The sequence below is a fragment of the Spea bombifrons genome, chromosome 6, assembly GCF_027358695.1.
Source record: "Spea bombifrons isolate aSpeBom1 chromosome 6, aSpeBom1.2.pri, whole genome shotgun sequence".
In the NCBI taxonomy this organism is placed as follows: Eukaryota; Metazoa; Chordata; class Amphibia; order Anura; family Pelobatidae; genus Spea; species Spea bombifrons.
This window is the reverse complement of record NC_071092.1, coordinates 25,428,486-25,449,978: the sequence shown is the minus strand read 5'-3', so window position 1 is coordinate 25,449,978 and position 21,493 is coordinate 25,428,486. Positions and strand designations below refer to the sequence as shown.

At 39.5% G+C, this 21,493-nt stretch overlaps 1 protein-coding gene across 1 annotated transcript in view; it reads right to left on the bottom strand.

Moving 5' to 3' along the window:
• Positions 1–21,493, bottom strand: part of CACNG2 (calcium voltage-gated channel auxiliary subunit gamma 2) — a 46,239-nt gene that overhangs the window by 771 nt on the left and 23,975 nt on the right. The window contains exons 2-3 of the mRNA XM_053468677.1: positions 3,542–3,625; positions 1,643–1,783 (exon numbers count right to left, since the gene is read on the bottom strand). Coding sequence (XP_053324652.1) covers positions 1,643–1,783; positions 3,542–3,625 — 225 coding nt within the window. The remainder of the gene's footprint in view (positions 1–1,642; positions 1,784–3,541; positions 3,626–21,493) is intronic.

Below are 21,493 nucleotides of genomic sequence, written 5' to 3'. Positions count from 1 at the left end.
TTATTATTAACATCACATTTAGACTTTTCTTATTTGGTGGGAGAGCTTGGCTTGGCTCGTACCTGGCTTAGTTTTAGTTTAATTTATATCTGCAAATTATGTTATCTCTTTCCTTTCTGTGCCTCACACCTCAATACATAGTAAATAATAATAATAATTATTATTAGTTCTGATTAATGCCGATAATCAGTGAGCACTAAAGGGTGGGAACTGTATCTGTTTTAAGTAATACGGACTATAAATCAGGCACTTATTTCTCCGTAATTAAGGTTTCTTCAAACTATAGGCCACAAGCATAGCCTGCATACGTTTGGGACCCACTTAGCAATGACTTTGATAAAGTTTAATATAGGAAAATAAATGAGGCTTATGTTTAGGTCTTCACAGTATGTAAAGCACAGATTTGGCCAATGTTTTGCTATATGTTTTAAAATATTCTACAACAGTAACACAAACAGCATAGTTTTTTTTAGCTATTCTTGTAATAAATGGAACTTTTCAGTTCCACTCCTGTCTGAAACCAATGTGTATGCTGTGATTGACATGGTTAACGACTTTACATACATTCCATATATATATATATATATATATATATATATATATATATATCCATATATCCATGACTACTATGCTATACACACACACCTCCAGCCAGAGATACTGTTTCCCTTTTACGACATCTTTGCCTTATTAGAACTTCATTTCCCACGGATATCTGTTATTATTTAAGTATCACTAAATGACATTCACTATAGGCAAAATGCAAATGAATATGTAATTACAAGCTAACGATCATTTTCCTAACAGCAGCTGACACATCATTTTTTTCTGCTGCTGGTACCCAATAGCTGTGGGTTTTTTCAGTAACTAATACATTGTATTGCTCCCCCATATTTTGTACCAATGGTTACTGGTTCAGTAGTTTTAAAATATTATACATTACACATTTTGTACCACTACTATTTTTGCACAGTGGCGTATAAAGTGTGAGTTTTGTTTTTATTTTTATTTTAGGCAGGATTTAGATTTTTTGTTGGTAGTTCGTTATCATTGGGAGATTTAGTTTAGTCGCTTATCTTTTTTGTTCCATTAGACTTTTAAACTTAAACTTGGATTAGTTAACACAATGTGCCATTGGAACACAGGAGTGATGGGAGTGATATAGGGCCTCTATACACCTATGAAGATATTCCATAAAAAATCAGCTGTTTTCAGCTACAATAGTCATTTACTACAGTAACAACATCCACACTGTATTTCTGATCCATTTCATGTTATTTTAATGAACCAAATTTGCTTTCCTTTCAAAAACAAGGGACTTTTTATGTGACCCTTATTTTTTAAATAAATAAGATAAAACATTTAAATAACATGTCTGAGAGAAATAATACATACTGAAACACAATAAAACCACTGCCACAGAAAAACTGTTAAACGTTATATATTAAACAATATATATATATATATATATATATATATAAATATATATATAATGTTATATTCTGATATCAGAATATGCATAGAGAAAATGAATTGCTTGATATTACTTTACTAATTAGTAAAATATTACTTAAATAATAAACACGATTATATTTTTTTGTATGTATAAGTGAGTATGGGCTCCGTGCGCTGCCTACATTACCTGCAGACACAAAGAAGATGCCAGCACTCAGTATGATGTTGTGTCGAGTCTTGTAGAACTCACTAGCTGCAATACAAAGTCCTCCCATAAAAAGCAGGATCACACTGAGGATGGGGAATATACTGGAAGCTCTCACAGCCCCTGCAGAAACAATAAAATAATTAAAATCATGGGAAAGATGCTTATAGGCATATGAAGAACAAGGTCTACACTGGCCCCTTGCTTGTGCTGAATCTCCATACGCAGAGGAAACTTGTATTTTACTAGAACAAGAGGGTGCATGGAGAACAAGAGCTATACTAGACGGTGGATGTATTAAACATTAACACACAGTGATAGACTATGCAGTGTGTCACAAACATGGGTAACGAGAACTTGGAGGAAAAGGGCCATACTGACCTGGCACATACACAGCGCCTTCATGCACAGTAATGCCATGCATTTTTCCCTAACTAGAAGAATGCAGAGGTTATATTCCATCCCAGGACACCAAAAAACAAAAAAACCCTATGGATACTATACATATAGTTTGTATAGGCCTTCTTATAGGGCTAAAAAGCGTTTCCCCACTTGCTATAGATCTGATGTGTGTTGTTTCCAGGATCACAAGTGAGAAACCTAGAACTAATAGGCTATCCTTCTGGAATTAATCGAGACTCATTTATCATTTCAAAATGTCCTGAATTTTCACAGCGACAAGGTTCACTAGCATCTACTAACAGTGTTTTAACTGCTGTATTAATTATGAGAGTTGACATAGACCATTTAAACATGTAATAAATGGCTCACATGTTAAAGGCAATACTCAGAAACCCAGAAAAAAGTTGATTTCAATATATATGCATTTCTGAGCAGCAGCATGGTATTAATGGCTGTTTTCACGTAAGTAATTTATGCACATCTTCAGTGGGATTCAGAGGGCTATAGAAGAACAAGGTCAAGAATCGGGTCTCCCAGTCAAAACCTGTAGAATTTGATTGAACATGAAAGAAATATGCAGAACAGGCATTAGCCCTGTCTCCCTTTGCTGCTACATCAAACTACTAGCCATATTCATATTAGCAATCACGGATACTATGATGGAGACCAGATTATAGAAAAGAAGCATAGAGTTTATCAACTACCTATTTCTGCATTAAAAACGTTTTGTAAAGATAGTGCCCTAGAATCACCCTTTTTTAAATGGTGGTTATTTTTTTATGATGTCTTGCATCAAGGTATGGGTTCCACATTATGGATGCCTACATCATAAGTCTGTGTCCTGCTATGAGAGGTTGGTTAAAAAGAACATGATGAGTTACTGAGGCACGGAGGAAGTCCGCATTAATGTCCGCATGTTAATGTCCATTGAATTTAACTAACTTCCAATTTTTTTCAAATATCTTGTGTATCAGTGCAGCAACCATTATTAAATATATACTACCTCCTGTAGCAGCCTTCATGATGTATGAGGTGCGGGGTTAACATATGGCTACTATTTCTTGCTGCATGCTTACACCTGTTTGGTAGGCCTCGTATTACACATTTGTATTATTTGAGCCTGTGACTAGCTTAGCGCACCGACATTTTTTCTTTTCCCTATGGCTACTATAGTTGACTAGAGATAAAATAGTTAACACCCATCAGAAAAACAAAACACATCTGCATTTGTGCATGAACATCGTTTGTAAAGCTATAATCGCTTAAAAAAGGTAGACTGATTCCAAACGAGTGATTTATATCTCTGTTGGTCCTCTTGCTGACACCTGGTTTTGTTTTTTTGTTTTTTTTCAAGCATATAGAAGATTGTGATTGTATCACTAAGAATTGAGCAAAATAAGACTATATATTTTTTATTTAAAATATTTTACAACAACACAACTTCATATATTGTCATAAATAAAAATGAACCAGACTTACGGAGGAAATATTCGGCAGTGTCTGCTTCATAGTCTGCATCCTCCGGAAAGTGGTCAATCTGTTTGCACATACCCTTAAAATTACCTGCAGAGAGAAAGAAAGATTGAGCTTCATATAATGCAGTTTGGAGTTAAATGTCTACAGCTTAACCTCTCTGCATGAACCATTAATGTCCTGCCGGTACATGGGCTCTTAGATTATATAGCTGTCTTCTCCTATAGTCTGTAATTTCCATAGTTCTTAAACTTATATTGAGTACATTCAAGAATACAAGCAAACTGGTAAACCACTGGCCTAGCCATCACTTGCTATGTTGTTTATGGAATGAATATAGAACTGTGCTGATAAGCAATTGTCAAGAGTAGGGAACAAGGATGTCACTATGGCGGAGATCACAAATGATTAAGTATGGTCATATTAAATTCTGTAGGTTCCACATGTAGGGGCTACCACAGATGCATGAAATCAGATGGAGGCCTCTCATGCAGTGGATTGTGTACAGATGTCTTGACAAAGAGAAAGTGTAACATCTTACATGGGTCCACCATCGCAACAATTCACAAGCCATAGCAGGGGATTAAGAAAGTAAGTATTTAGAAAGTAAAATAAGTGGTGGAGATAAAGATGGTTAACAGGAGTAAGGGCGCGGAGGAAACGAGAATGCAGTAGAATTACGAAGAAGGAATATCATCCAGCTATTTTATAATAATAAGATTATATACAACGTAACAGAACACCAGATAAATATTTAAAAGAGTGTTTGACTTTTTTTTAGTACAACTTAAAATCATCAGAGCAGACAGAGCCACCACATTGAAAGTCCTCCCGTCCATGTATGACAGAATGCTAGGAGCTGCTATATCCTGCAGTAAAAGTCCTCCTATATACATCACATATGTCATAGATTATTGGTGCGCTTGGCCAGTGAAGGATGTCACAATGAAAGGTACAGTGGAAGATGCATAAATCATGGCTTGATGAACAACAGGTAAGCCTTGGAGTTCTTGGATCTTTAATTGCGACATTTTTGTTATATGATTTCATTGGTAAAATAATTAAATTATTATACCATCTTAGAAAAGCTTAGGGAACATTGGGTAGGAAGAATGATAATAATAATAGTTCTATATGAAATAGCAATTCTAGTGTACAATGTTAAATGTGGCCCAGTCGCCACAGCAACCAGTGGAATGTCCCTGCTGTTTTATCACTTTCCGCAATGATTTTTATTTACACACACCCCTAGTGTGTTTAGAATGAGCGGAGGAATTATAGAAATAAAGATAAGTCAGAGAATTTAGAGGGTAACGGTTTACTGATAAATATACACAGCCCAAAAGAGGACGTTTAACATGTTGGATAACAACCATGGGTACCAGCAAAGACATTGCAGCATTGTTACTCTCACAGACAATGTTCTGTCAAACACTAAAAATATTGTGTGAGCCTAGCAGAGCCCTGGGATCAATTGCCTATAACATAATAATAATAATAATTATAATAATAGATATCTATAATAACATACATCGTCATACATTTTAGTTTACATCAAATGGACCTTCTCTATTTCAACTAATCTCACTGCACATATATCAAGGATCAAAACTCCTGCTTCCAACTGATTATGAAATGCCAGGACCTTAGGATATAGCTATTGGCCCATCATAATAAACGTATGTAAGTAAACATATCTCATAATACACACACACACACACACACTAAATATTTGCACACCTTTCACCAGGACCTTTATAGATTTAAGGACACAAACGTCCCATATATTTCCATTATATGTTAGATGATCACTTCTGTAGAACTGACGTTGCGAGCAGAAGTCAGAAGGAAACAATTAAAAAATCATTGTGAAGAATCTAGATTGTTTCCTTGTGAAGTAACCCTTCTTTAGCTTATACTAGTTTGTCTCGGTATTCTCAATATGCACTCTTCAGTCCTGTCCAAAACATATTTACAGAAAATAAATACAGGTACATAGAAAGCTAGTTAAAGAAGCACAGGAAAATACAGTCAGTATATTAATGCTGCCTTAAGTCCTTCTTACTCATGGCACCCTGATTGATACACGTAATAATATAATGCTAAATAATGACCTAAATGTCCTACAAAGTCCTACAAAGTCTTAGTCACTTAGTAAAGGGTTAGCTGGAGACGTTGGTAGATACTTTTATTCTCATTGATGCAATAGGTGTTTTACAAATAGAAGGAGTAGAAGTAAATGTAAATAATGTGGTTTTCTGCTGTTCTGGGTCAGATCCTGCCAATATGGGCACACGTCACCTGCATAATCCATTGATATACATAAGCCCAGGTTTATTTTTCACTTTGGCCAATTAATGAATCCGTGAAGCCTCTGTTAACCTTATAAAATTAACAGTGTCAGGAAGTATCTTCAAAGCTGGGCTAAAAATGTGTAGTCACTCCTGGTCTTACATGGAGTTGTCAGATCACGTGTATCTGATATCCTGGTGCTTCTGAAAGGGCAGGGAAAATATCCTAGATCAAATAATTCATTCGGTGATGTTAGATTCTGCATACAATTCTCAACTTACTTAGTCAGCAGTGTGATTGGATCTGTAATCCATAGAAAGTGTAATGCCAAGGCTGCCCTTGTCTGATCTCAAGTACAGAAATGTTGAGCGATCAAACACATATGTCCCAGCATTTAAACATACTTGTAGAGATCCGCACTAAGTTTACTGTATTTTATTACAAAAAAAGCTAAAATATGTGCTTTACCACCTATTTCTCGAACTGGTCTCAGCATTACAAAATAACCTTGCCCCCGTTGCCTGCTGTGAGGATCCCTGAGGCCGTTACAATGCAATGCAGCAATTTATGATAAAAGCTGCACTGCAGGTGTTGTGTGACCTCAGTTGCTTCTCAATCACGTTCCTGAGGAGCCTGTTAGTATGTCTGATCCTACGCCCTACATGCAAATGGATAGCTGCACATGCTATCAAATCAATAATTATAATAATTGTAGCAGCTATTAGAATAATTTCTGAGGGTGGTGATTAATTGCCTGGTGGTTCAGAGGCTTGGTCACAGTTCCTTGGCATCCCACTGATGACAGCAGCAGGAATGTCTGATAATACATAGAATTTAGCAGCAGGACTCATTGGGGACTCTTCCGAAGTCACAGCAGAGACAGCAAGAGTGAAAGAACGTAAGTGAACAATTCCAGGGAAAAAAGTGGGATTTATTTTAAGGAGAGGGAGAGACAAGTGAATTTGTTAAAGAATGTATCAATTCTTGAGCTTCGGAAATAAATTAATGGTGTGAGCATTTTTTGCTCAGTATAGGTTACAATGTAGAAGAGCGTTGATTGACCAAGAGAGTTAAAAGAACAAGATAAACAATGCAACCAAAGTTGAGGGAATATTTTTAATGTATCCCTCATTGTGCCACAGTACAGAACTAGCCCCATTCATAGATTGATGCTGCTTTCATATACCTCTGCTCTCCATCTTGCAAACAAAATTTACTTTGCCTCTATAGTGACGTTCCTTTTAACACCATCCTCTGTCCCTCAGAAACTTCATGTCCTTCCAACCTCGCCACCTAAGACCTTGATAATCATTTCAAAAATAAAATCATCAGGGATACAACCTCCCTCATGATGCTGTGGGTACCTCAACCCCTCTCTTTGGGAGCAAGCACCTTCAACTGCTTCAGTCAGATCACCTCTAACAAGGTTTTTGATGTACTCTTGCCCTCCCATCTTGCTCACCTGCCCACCTGGGCCTATTTTCTACCTTCCCTTCTACTTTATCTCACGTCACATGACCCTGCTTCGTTTCCTGCTTCCCCTGGGCAGCACAAGAGAAGTTGTTTGCACAGAGTGCGAGCAACGCAGAGGGAAGCAGCAGTCCCTGTGGAGTGTGGAAGTCTGTGAGGAGCACTGAGGGATCAGCAGTGCAGGTAAGGGGGTGGGGGAGGGTGTATGAATGAGTATGCATGATTGAGGGAATGAATGAGTATCTGTGAATGAATGCATGAGTATATGGGGTATTAGGGTGACCACATCAGCCATGTTTTCCAGGAGTGTGTATTTGGTCATCTGCTTTCTGGCACTTTACTTACTGTAGGAGTAAATTTAACTACGAGCTACTGTAGCTCAAGTTGCTGAAAACGTTAATGCTGGTTCTGATAGAAAGGTGTTAGAACACACAGTGCATCGCAGTTTGTTGCTCATGGGGCTGCATAGCCACAGACCAGTGAGGGTGTCCGTGCTGTCCCCTGTCCACTGCCGAAAGCGCCTACAACGGGCACATGAGCATAAGAACTCAACCATGGAGCAATGGAAGAAGATGGCTTGGTTTTACATCACGTGGATGGCATGGTGTGTGTGCATCGCTTATTTGGAGAATATATGGTACCAGGATGCATCCAAGAAGGCCCCAATTTACAGGATTTAAATCTTAATCTGCTGATACTGTCAGAGGTCTAGTGGAGTCCATAATCTTGAAGGCCCAAGGCTGTTTTGGCAGCGACCTACACAATATTAGGCAGGTGGTCATAATGTTATGGCTGATGGATGTAGATTGTAATAGTACGCTTGTAAGGACAGTGTCCTCTTCTGGATCTATACCTGTATGTCTTAAAGTGTTTTAATGTTAATGGACATTTCGTATATAGCCAATTTCACATTTTTTTGTTAGTTTGTAACAGTGCTAAATAATCTACTGTCACTCTACAATCACTCTAACAATGTAATGTAGCCAACAAAATATAATCAAAGTAAGGTAGCATGGCCAGGAGAGGATTTCACAAGAAACTAGTGGAGGTGGCAAATTAGGGTCACCATATTTCTATGTTTATGTTTTCACGGCCAAACCAATGTCATAGACCAATATCTTCCCATGTCTTCAACTGTGGATAATGTTTAGACCAAACTTCAGAAAATAACACAGAATTTAAATATTCAATTGTTTGTTTGTTTTTTTAACTATCAGCTTTTCCCAATTCATTAACTGTAAACTTCAGCAATATATATATATATCGTATTGGCTCGAATATAGGCCGCACCCCCCCCAACTTTAGGTCTTTAAAGTGCGGGTGGGGCCTATATTCGGGGTTTAGTGCAGGGATGTGCAGTTCGTGCCGCCCGACGCTTGGGACATGCGGTTCCGGGCGTGTGTTTTTTTCTTTTTCATTTATCCCTGCTGCGGGCAAGCACAGATGTCCACCGGCCGGCCCCACTAGACACCAGGGAGCCTGGGGTGCATTGGTAAGTCAGTGGGGGGGCACTTCTAGGAAGCAGAGTGGCATATCAGGGGGCAGAGTGGAACTTTTAGGGGCATAAAGCATATCTGGGGGGGTCAGAGTGGCATATCTAGAGGTATAAAGCATATCTGGGGGCAGAGTGGCATATCTGGGAAAGTGGCATATCAGGGGTTATAAAGCATACCTGGGGGGCAGAGTGGCTATTGGTTTTCTGTCTGTAAATAACATATGCTGACAAACCGTATAATAGATTCCAAAAATGTTAAAATGCATGTATTCCTGTTCATTAGATAAAATACTGTTTTACCATTCCACTAATGTGTATATTTTCTTAAAAAATATATTTTTCTTTAAAATAGCCCCAAACCTTAAGGGTGCGGCTAGGGCTGAAACAACGAATCGATAAAATCGATAATAATCGATAACGGAAATCGTTGTCGACGATTTCCGTTATCGATTAATCGAGTGATCGATTCGTTGTTGGAGCACTCGGCTCCTTTTACTTACCTCCGCGAGCGTTCCCCGCTTCTGCTACACGCTCTGCAGTCTCCGCCTTCTAGCTACGTGACGGATGTGACGCGTTCCGGAGGTAAGTATTCTTCATGTCTATGTGCACAGATCGCACAGAGCGAATCGCTCTGTGCGAATGGAGCCACTCGCACAGAGCGATTCGCTCTGTGCGAGTGGCTCCATTCGCACAGAGCGGTTCGCTCTGTGCGAGTGACTCCATTCGCACAGAGCGGTTCGCTCTGTGCGAGTGGCTCCATTCGCACAGAGCGGTTCGCTCTGTGCAAGTGGCTCCATTCGCACAGAGCGGTTCGCTCTGTGCGAGTGGCTCCATTCGCACAGAGCGGTTCGCTCTGTGCGAGTGGCTCCATTCGCACAGAGCGGTTCGCGGGGGTGGGGGTCCACGGTGGGGTGGGGGTGGGGTTTCAGGGGATGCAGGGTGTGAGTGTGGGTGCAGGGCAGAGTGGGGGTGGGGGTGCAGGGCAGAGTGGGGGTGGGGGGTGCAGGGCAGAGTGGGGGTGGGGGTGCAGGGCAGAGTGGGGGTGGGGGGTGCAGGGCAGAGTGGGGGTGGGGGGTGCAGGGCAGGAGACTGGGTGCAGGGCAGAGTGGGGGTGGGGATGCAGGGTGTGAGTGGGGATGCAGGGTGTGAGTGGGAGACTGGGTGCAGGGCAGAGTGGGGGGTGGGGATGCAGGGCAGGGTGTGAGTGTGGGTGCAGGGCAGAGTGGGTGCAGGGCAGAGTGTGAGTGTGGGGGCAGGGCAGAATGTGGGGGCAGGGCTGGGTGCAGGGCAGAGTTGGAGACTGGGTGCAGGGGCACAGTGCAAAGTGCTGGGTGCAAAGTGCCAGTGCTGGGTACAAAGTGCCAGGGCTGGCTGCAAAGTGCCAGGGCTGGGTGCAAAGTGCAAAGTGCTGGTGCAAAGTGCTGGGTGCAAAGTGCTTGCTGGGTGCAAAGTGCCAGGGCTGGGGCAAAGTGCTGGGTGCAAAGTGCCAGGGCTGGGGCAAAGTGCTGGGTGCAAAGTGCTGAGTACAAAGTGCTGGGTGCAAAGTGCCAGGGCTGGGTGCAAAGTGCTGGGTGCAAAGTGCTTGCTGGGTGCAAAGTGCCAGGGCTGGGGCAAAGTGCTGGGTGCAAAGTGCTGGGTGCAAAGTTCTGGGGCAAAGTGCTGGGTGCAAAGTGCCAGGGCTGGGGCAAAGTTTCTTGAACAGTAATAGTCCACCTCTTTTCAGAATGTTTGGGGTTATTTTGTTTCATAAATATTGTGTTTGGGTTCTTGTACTTTGAAAATATTGTTTTTTATTACATCATAACAAAATAAGAATGTTAATGTAAATTTTAAGTTGTTTTTTAACATCCAGTTCATTAAATTATTTTAAATAAACGAAAAATTTGCATATTGTTTTTTTTATCCGATTAATCGATTAATCGAAAAAATAATCGGCCAACTAATCGATTATTAAAATAATCGTTAGTTGCAGCCCTAAGTGCGGCCTATATTCAGGTGCGGCCTATATTCGAGCAAATAGGGTATATGTCTTTGCCCCTGAGATTTATTTAGCCTTACCCAGCTGAACAAACCACGTATTCTGAATGTATACTGAGAAATAGCTTGCCCATTTCTTCAAATCAAATGAAAACCCTGGAATGTACAATATTCAAAAAACATATTCAAAAGGAGACAAAAATATTATTAAAAAACAGAGAAAAAATGTACGCATCATAGGCTTACTCATAGACCATTTTCTACTGATTCTCTATCTAAAGTCATACACCTCCCGCACCAACAGCAAAAACACACCTGGGTTTAGGTTTTATTGTGCCAAACATGCACATTATTATTCGTTATTTAATGGTAGAAATGCCTTGTTTAGATGAGAACAATGATGTATGAGTCCTTAACATATACTGCAGATGCCCAGGCCTATGTCTAGGCACAGTCTAGAATGATAAAGCAAATAATATGTGCCTGTGATCTAAGTATGGTTCAACTTACATTATGACATCATTCATATGCACATACTTTATATTCAGGTTAAGATCTTAAATTGCTTTTACATTGGTGCGTTGTGTGTCTGTGGGGCTCACACTAATTGTTTAAAAAATGTCTAGAGGAATTGTTAGAATTGTTACATTACAAATATTCAGTACACTGAGAATGAATTAAAATATCCAGAGGTGGACAATAAGGAGCATGTGAGATATGGGCATCTAAATAAAGAGTACAAGAGACTAATGGGTAGATAAACAATAGAACACAGGCACCATAAAGGAACAGTCAGATTGACATCATATGGTAATATGATAATGGCACAGATATTCTCACTGATGGTGAGGTCACTGAATGCTCAATGAGAAAGAAAACATTGGTCAGCTATCCTGTTCTGTTCCAGAAGACATTTATATTCCTTTCAGACCATGGACGGTATTCGGGAAACAAGAAGACACTTTTTTAACAGTACTGCTCATGTCTAAATGGAGGGGTGAAATGGTTAACACCAATCAGCATTCTGGCTAAAACGCCACAGAGGCACAGAGTATCCAAATGCTTCACCCCACAGACCCTGCCACCACCACGTTATACTTAATGTATAAAGTCTCTTAACTAACCAGATTCACAGTAAAAAGAAAACACATACAAAACGGTTCCGAAATAAATAAAGAAACCTTATAGCATTGCCAGGTTATCTAATTGAGTGTGTAGGCATTTTCAGATCTTTAAGTCCTTGTTAAAAAAAGTTTGTTCTCTCTTAAACTCATACCCTTTATGGTTTGGTGTGGAAGAACTTGACTGGCCCACACAGAGCCCTGACCTCAACCCCATCGAACACCTTTGGAATGAACTGGAACGGAGATTGCAAGCGAGGCCTTCTCGTCCAACATCAGTGCCTGACCTCACAAATGCTCTACTGGATGAATGGGCAAAAATTAGAGCGGCAAAGGACCAACTACTTAGTAATGTCTATGTAGTTAAAATGCAATGTCATATTTAAAATGCAATGTCATAAAAGTCCCTGTTGGTGTAATGGTCAGGTGTCCCAATACTTTTGTCCATATAGCGTATTATAGTTATGGTACCTCATACATTAATTGCTTATGGTTCATCACAATCGTCATGTTATTACCAACCTGTATAACCTTTATTTCTACTACCTAGGAAATAAAAAAAAAAACAGCGCTTGATATGTGGAAATATATAATATATATATATATATATATATATATATATATATATATATATATATAGCCCCACACCACTCAATAAATATATACGTGAATATTATACGGAAATTACTATCAATAATATTAATCCACCATATATAAAGACAAAGAGGGTATAGCCCCACACCAATAAATATGTGTATATAATATATGAAAAATAATAATATTTACCAACTATATACAGAGAAGAGGATATAGGGCTTTAATATAAACAATGAATGGTAACAAATGCAAGACAAAGCATCTAGTCTTGGTAATATCAGACTCCCCAAGAAATAGGGAGAACCTATAAAGACAAAAACAAACTCAAGAGACAGCGCTTAGGGTAAATATAAAAATAAATATTTTAATAAATACAAACCCTCCCACAAACATAGTATAATAAATATAAAATAAATTTATTATACTTTGTATGTGTTTTTTTTTGTATTTATTAAAATATTTATTTTTATATTTACCTTAAGCGCTGTCTCTTGAGTTTGTTTTTACTACCTAGGAAATAACATGTTTTAAATTCACAGACAATGTTTAACAAATTCCTGGTGCGTTTACAATTTGAAGTCAGCCCATTGACCACGTTCATGTTATATGTCTAATATGAAACCATCTGCACTTTTTGACACCATCATTTTGAACATGTTGTGTGCTGTGTCCCATGTTTAACACCATTATCTGGTCCCTGTACGTTTTATGGTTGCCAGGACATAATATCTGGTAATATTTTACAATGGTTTCTGGTAACTTTCCTAAGAACTTCATAGCTGTTTGTAACCTTTGTGATCTAAAGCTGAGAGAGCCAACATTGACCAAAGCTGGGCTAGACTCCAGGTTGTAAAAACAGGAAATTTACTAGCCAAGCCGGCTCAAATCCCCTACTTGGTTTTAGATCCTTGCAAGAGCCTCATATAGAGTTAGACAGGGAATACAAAAAGGCAAGAAATTAGACAATGAGACATGTTCTTTATGTACTTTTGGTTTCTATTTGGTTTAATATGGTGTTATGTGCATAACCTCATCGTACAAAACTACAGAATCTGTTGGCACTATATAAATAAAAGTTCATAATAAAAATAAACTCTGCAACTATGCAAAAATTGCTTAATACTTGACAAGGGTCCCAATTTGAAACCCAACCCACACCATCGTGAGTTGTCTCATTGATTTGCTGTGTCTCTGGGGACACCATAGTAAATACCCAGTACTGACTATTAAGTGTACCATCACACACATATTCTGTCATATCATCCATGTGATCTCACTGTAGATGTGCAATTGGATCATCCCACAGCACAGCACATGCACCGTTGGCGTACGCCTTAATGGCCATTTCACAGGCTGCTGACGTACCGTATGTCAGCTTAAGTGCTCATGCACATCTCACTCGCACACTCATATTCCTGCTGATATATCACTATTTACTCTTGCGCTGCATATAACTAATAAAATTAATAGTGTTTTTGAATTGATGGGTGGTAGTACCCACGGAGCCTTATTCCAACTTTGCCTCCAGCCCAGTGCAATTGCATACTTACCAATATTCTGTCTTAGTTTATTTGGAAGAGAATGTGGCAATGTGGCAGAGCTGTCACAAAGCGCTATTATATGCATATCGGAAAACTCTTCAGATTTCAATGGCGATTCTGGATGAAACGCTGCTTCTCGAGTTCAGAGCACTATGCAATGTCTTCTCTTATAATTATGTCCTCTTATTATAATCCTTTTGCCCAGGAATCACTAGGACTTGCCAAAATCATTGGGATTTAACCCAATATCTGGATTTTAGAGTTAATGGGCAGGGTCATGAAACCTGGCATGTCACCATACAAGGGAACTCTGAGTTTCACCGGGAATCTCCGAGTGAAGCCTTGGTTCCCCATTTCACTCTGCTCTTTTTCTGGGGCAGAGAAGCAGTGGTTAGCCACACCCACTCCCTGTACAATTCTCCTCCCACTCTCATACAATTGGAAATACATGGGGCTAGCGCTGCCCATTGCACAGCCAACCCACAGGAGAGGGAGAATTCAGGGTAGCTTGAATTGGCAGGTTCCCAGATATGCAAATCACAGCTGAAATCCCTGCTTGAAAATTGGTGACTTAATGCAGAATTTGACAAGTAATCCCTTTTATAAGGACAATTATTGGAATAATTTGGTTGCCACCACAAAGCAGTCACTGTGACTGACTATTATAGGATTAATACTTGAAGAGTCTCAGCTGATTTATACAGTTCACAGGTAAAATTCTCCTAAACATGTCTCACTTTTTCTAATATCTGCTTGCCTAGAATAATCACTGTATTTGTGTCTAGTATCTGGTTATTATTAGACTTTCCAATATCGGCAATTCGTACAAATGACAGAAGACAGGGACACCTAAGAGCTTGGGGGAGAACATAGGGAGACATTGACAGAGAGTGTGAGGCAGCGAATGAGAGTGCGAGAGTGAATGAGGTTGAGTGACAACTAATTTGGTTTGTAAAACCAATGTAAAAAGTCCTCCGAAGTTTGTCTGAACCGAAAATGTGTTGTCCACAAACAAATGGATCAAAAACGAAAGGAAAATGTTTTTGCTCCATTTGCACAAGTCTAGTTATTATATTTAAATATTGAAAGTATATTATAACTAGACTTGTGCAAATTCCTGCCCAAGCCCACTATTTGTATCTATACATGCACCTCCCTTTTAATGCTTGTGTGGGTATTGCACTGATACTCTGCACATTATAATGTCTTTATTTATTGTACTCAACATACTGTACCTTCCCTTTAATATACTGTAATTTTAACTTTCAAATACATTTGTTGGTGCTATATAAATAAGTGCCGACACACATATAGAGGGTCATCCTTAAATCTGCCATGAAGGTTAATTGACTCCACTTCCCCCATCCTCTTTATGTTCGACTTTAGCCAAACTGCATTCTATAGTTCCCCAGAGATTTTTTGTTGTTGGCTGAAGTAATTCAAACAATATCACAATGACCCTAGCCAGAGGTCAACCCATCCCCCATGTCCATTTCGGGATGGATTATTTGACGCCAGTGCTCTGATCCATGGCCTGTGGGACTAGGTCAGTAATGCCTGCTCTCGCAGCATTTCTACTTTAATGAAAGTGTACATCCCATCCCCCTTGTCACAACTTGGTGCCCCACAATACCAACCTGCTCCTACTGGTTGGTAGCCAACGACGCTGCTGGAGGTTTTCCAACTCTGCCTTGAAATGAACAAGTAAAGATTTAGACATAGAAACATAGAATTTGACCACCTAGTCTTATTGGATGGGGTAAAATCCCCAAACCATATTTAGTCATTGGTCTTCCCTTTTATTCATCCCCTACATATCTACTACACTCTCAGGGAAAGAAAACTTCCTTACATTACATCTAAGCATCTGACCCTCTGATTTTAGATTATGACTTCATGTCCATACCTGTGTCATCATTTGAAATATACTTCCCTCTTGCACTCTGTTGAATCCCTTAATGTATTTAAATGTTAAAGGGCATTAAAAAGCAATTATGAAGAAATTTTAAAAAACAAACAATAAAGAGAGTGAAAAGGGAGAGAAAAAAAACAAAGATCCTATTTAAGATGAATGTTCTGACACTAAATACCATGTTCCTGTGCAAAATCTGCTGACAGTGGGAATTCTAAACCCTAGAGAGCCCAAGACGAGGGTGTGTTGTTGGAGGGCAGGTGTTACACAAGGAATGATCCATGTTTTTGGAAAACCTTTAGCACATCTATTAACCACTTCCTGTCAGGTTACAGAAAACGCAGTGAGCAGTTTATAAGCATGAATCCTGTCTCAAAGTTTTTCTGAATACCTGCAGATATGGAGTCATTATATGCTAGATTCTAACAGCAACACGGAGAATACACAGTAAAACACATAAAAATGTATGAACAGAGAAAGAAACCAAGATGCTGTACCTTCTACTATTTTCGCACCTTTGAGTAACTATGCACATTCTAAGCTTAAAAAAGCCTTACCCACTCAAGATCTGGTCGAAAAGCTTTGTATCTTTCTAAAAACAATAGCCTCACTGGCACGGCGGTGTCTGTAATAAGGATTTTTTGTTTCAATATCATGTCATGCTTTAGGTTTTTCCACCTATGATAAAAAGTGGAGCTGTATCAGATATTTAAGACACGGTTTATTTTAAAGGATCTGTGCAGTTGCCTCTATGCCAGTCCCACTTTAAAAAGTTGAGAGGTTCCCTTCAAACGGACACTCATCGAGAGATTGTGGCTAGGGTGTTTCCATGGTGTAACGATGGACATGGTGACTGCTAAAACGTTTGGTTTAGTAGAGAGAAATGATAGGAGAGAGAAAACAGAGAGAGATGAGGTGAGATAGTAGAGAAAACAGGAAAAAAAGGACAACAAAAGTGAAAAAGAGAGAGAAAAACCTTTCAACTAGCTGAGATTGATGACGTGTCAGCAGCTGCACCAAAAAAAAAAAAAAACATACCTGCAAAACTCCTGGTTTTAGTGCTCCAGTGTCAGTACCCATCTTTCAAAATCCTGCACTCAATCAGGATTAATGGTTACCTCCTCAGTCTATAAATCTCCAGCACACCCGAATACTATAGCTCTGCCTTCCTCCCGCACAAGACCAGGAGCAATTTAGGCACCTCGACTCTCCCACCACATACCCAGATAGTTGTCATCATTTAAAATGTATTACAGGGCCCTGCTAGGTACATCAATCAACCACTTTCACTTGTCTAAAGGCTGCCTAGTCCCACTCACTGTGTAATGTTTGGCTATCATGGCCTGTGGTTTCTGAGATAGAAATGTAATTCTGGTACTGTCCAAGTGGCAACCCTAGGTTATTAGGTAATGCTTAATTCTATCTTAATCCATTCTGCTTTTATAATGGCTTGCATCCATTTTTCTCTAATCTCTTATGACCATACCTGGGAATTTTAAAATCTTAATAGTATCTTAATAGTATCAAGCAGATTCTACCTAGTGACTCATCAAATGGCTCTAGTTCTGGAAAACTTGACTTGTCATTATTAAAAGATACATTTAAGTGAGTCACCTATATTCAAGCAGGAATATTAACCATAACATACTGGTAGCAAAAGTACTCATTAGGAGTCAATGAAGAATGAGTAGGAATGAGTCAGCTCCAGACGGTGTAATCCTAAAAATCTTCCCCTTCAACCTGAGATTGGGGCAAAAAACCCGAGACTCAGGGTCAAAACCTGAGAGTTCCCATTTATCCTTATGACATAAACTAAACTAGAAAATTGTCAACCCTGTCACTGGCGAGGGTTGTGCATAAAGTGTGTTGTCCCAATAGACTGTAAGCTTGCAAAGGCAAGGCCCCCTTTATTCTTCTATATTTCCACTGCCCCCTATTGTAACAGCGCTACAGAATCTGCTACCGCTATATAAAAAATGTAATGTAATATATGCTGTCCTTAATATCTATGTTGGTTTTCTTTCATACTAAAAATATTACAAAGTACGCTGATGCTTTAAATATGATTAAAATTAATAATTTTGACCCATTTGTCTAACTAGAGCAATAGAGTCAGAGGTGGCATTAGAATTGAGACAAGGCTAAGGCTCAAATACAAGTTAGTGTCAGGTCACAGTGTCTCAAATGAGAAACAGATCGCACATGCGTAAAATTTACCAGGGTCTTATATGGATAGGACATCAAGAAACTGCTCATAATACTGGTATAGTAGCAGCATATCATCATAAAAATGCCCACATGTAATGCCGCAGCTCAGCCTGGTCCATGGGATAGAAACAATAGTGCCACATTCTCATCTACAGATTCTTTGCTATAAAAAAAATAATAAGAATGTTTTGACTATGTACGGTTTAACAGGATTGCTAAACACGTTGGTAAAGAACACTCCGTTACGTGCTATAAATCCTGATAATTCTGCATTTACTATAGTAAGTTAAATTCGTTATTCCACTATATTTGCAAGAAAGCTTTCTCAGATCACAATACATATCCCTTACCATTTGTTCCTCCTCCAGTTTTCCTTTCAGACATAGCATTGCAAAGCCCAAGGAACACCATCATGTAGTCTACGCAGACGGCTGACCTTCTTTTCAACAATAATAAATAGTCTTTTATTGGGTATAATTTAATCTCAGTAGCAAACGGCTATTATCCTAAGTGGTCATGCCTGCTACATAGAAAGGGGGTGTCAATGAAAATTAAAAAAAAAAACCTTTATTATTTGCAGGATTCCCTGCTGAGCTCATCCAGCTGCTAAATCCTGTTTTACAGCTAGTTACCTTATTATATCCTACATCTGCCATCTCCCTTATGTTTGGTCTATAGACTCCATTAAGTGGGCAGCTTCCTACTGATGGCGGAGGCAATATGCAGAGCGCAGTAATCAGATCATAGTGTGTGTCCCATAAGGAAAAAACAAAAGAAACACCGGCGCTTGAATAAAGGGTTATATAGAGAAATAATGGGGCTTCACACACATTCGGTTGTGTGTTGGCAAAGACATTTTTCATATATAACCACATTCTCATTTGAGTAACGTATTCCTTATTTGTGATGTCTGCATAGCGGTTTAACACAGGACCCCACAGCCTCTGTGGTCTTAGGGCCCTCAAATCTACTGTAAATTACATTGTTTTTGATTATTATTATGATTATTGTTATGGTTATTATTGTCACCGAGCATACGTAATGTGTTTTTTGACTACCAGTTTATATGGGAAAAGGCTCCTCAACACAACTTGTGGGGGGGGGGGGATATGATTTTGTGTTACGCCACTGTCTGCATAGTAAGATAAATCTATTAAAGTTCATATATTTTTGTGTATTAATATTTTTTTATGTTTGCATACATTCACATTTATTTCTGGGAGGCCTATTGGAAATATAAATGCAGGGTTTATAGTTTCCAAAATAGACAACCACCAGCCCAGCAAGCTCCAGTGATGATGCCCACGGGGGCCAGAATGGACCAGAGTGGGCCTTGACTGGGATGCCGAGTAGGGCTAGGCCTGTCGGTATTTCTTGAGTTTTAAAGGGTGAAGCCAGGCCAGGCGAGGTTATTTAATGAAGGGCGTCATTAGGTTAGGGGCCATTTTGTGTATCACTCTACCTTGTGTAGTTTGTCCCATCCTCCCTATTGTTTGTGGTGTTGGTTGGGCGGTTAATTTTGTCACAGTCAGGGCGGAAGCTTACCAGGCCTCTAGGTGGTGAATAGTCTGGGGGAGAGGATTTGGTGGTAGTTTGGTGGTAGGTTTCTGGCTGGTGGGGCTTGGAACCTCAGGTCTGGGGTTGGGAATCCAGGTATGTCCTCTCCTGTGTTGGTGGTACCTCGATAGCCTGGTAAGCTTAGGGGTGTTTTCATTTTTTTGTTATTTATTTATGTTATTTATTGGTGTTTAGTTTTTGGCAGTCATTGCCATGTTAACACACTTATTTTTGATTTGTTTAGGGAGTTAAATTGGTTGGGGAGCCTAGCTCATCATACTCAAACTCAGCTTTTGTAACATCTGACCTATCTTCATTATTTGCATGCAGAAGTCACTGTCAGGATTGGGTTTGGAGCATAAGAGCAGAGGATAGTCCAAAACAATGTCAGGAACAGTGCAATAGGTCAGGGGCTGGCGGCGATCAGAGAAAACGGTAGTCCAAGCTAGGGTCAGGAAGAAAAGACAAATGGGGTAGTCCAATAGGAAAGCCATAGGTCAAATAACGGAGAATCTAAAAGAGGGTCTGTAGCAAGGCGAGCAGAGAAGAACAGGAATCTGGAGTCCAAGGACATACAGGAACCAAAGTTCTGAAACACTGGAGTAAACTGGTTACAGTCTGAGGGGTTTTTAATAGTGTTGCAGGTATTTACTCCTACTTGTATGTGAACATCATTGGTGGATAGGGAAAAGAAAAAATGTCGGTGCGCTAAGCTAGTCACAGGCTCAAATAATACAAATGTATAATACGAGGCCTACCAAACAGGTGTAAGCATGCTGCAAAAACAGTGTATTGGCTGTACAATGTATACAAAAAACAAAAACTAAAAACAAAAAACAAAAACTGTCTGCGCTTCTTACCCTAATAAAGTTGGCAACAAATATATAAACATAATATAAATGAGAGGTTTTGGTTATATGAATTGGCCAAAGCATAATTAAGCTCACCCGCCACGTCAAGGCACACTCTCAATAGGGTGAGAACCTACTCTCACCTCCTACATAGTGGACACACCAAGCAGTTTATACTGCTACCAAAACCTTTATTAGGGTAAGAAGCGCAGACAGTTTTTGTTTTTTGTATACATTGTACAGCCAATACACTGTTTTTGCAGCATGCTTACACCTGTTTGGTAGGCCTCGTATTATACATTTGTATTATTTGAGCCTGTGACTAGCTTAGCGCACCGACATTTTTTCTTTTCCCTGTTTGCACATATTTGAGGTTGTTGGCTCCTCATCAGTCTGGTTGCAGCTTGCTGTCCAGGGGTTAATAGGGAGGAGGTTTAATTGCACCTCCCCCAACACATTAATAAGGTTTTGGTAGCAGTATAAACTGCTTGGTGTGTCCACTATGTAGGAGGTGAGAGTAGGTTCTCACCCTATTGAGAGTGTGCCTTGACGTGGCGGGTGAGCTTAATTATGCTTTGGCCAATTCATATAACCAAAACCTCTCATTTATATTATGTTTATATATTTGTTGCCAACTTTATTAGGGTAAGAAGCGCAGACAGTTTTTGTTTTTTGTATACATTGTACAGCCAATACACTGTTTTTGCAGCATGCTTACACCTGTTTGGTAGGCCTCGTATTATACATTTGTATTATTTGAGCCTGTGACTAGCTTAGCGCACCGACATTTTTTCTTTTCCCTGTTTGCACATATTTGAGGTTGTTGGCTCCTCATCAGTCTGGTTGCAGCTTGCTGTCCAGGGGTTAATAGGGAGGAGGTTTAATTGCACCTCCCCCAACACATTAATAAGGTTTTGGTAGCAGTATAAACTGCTTG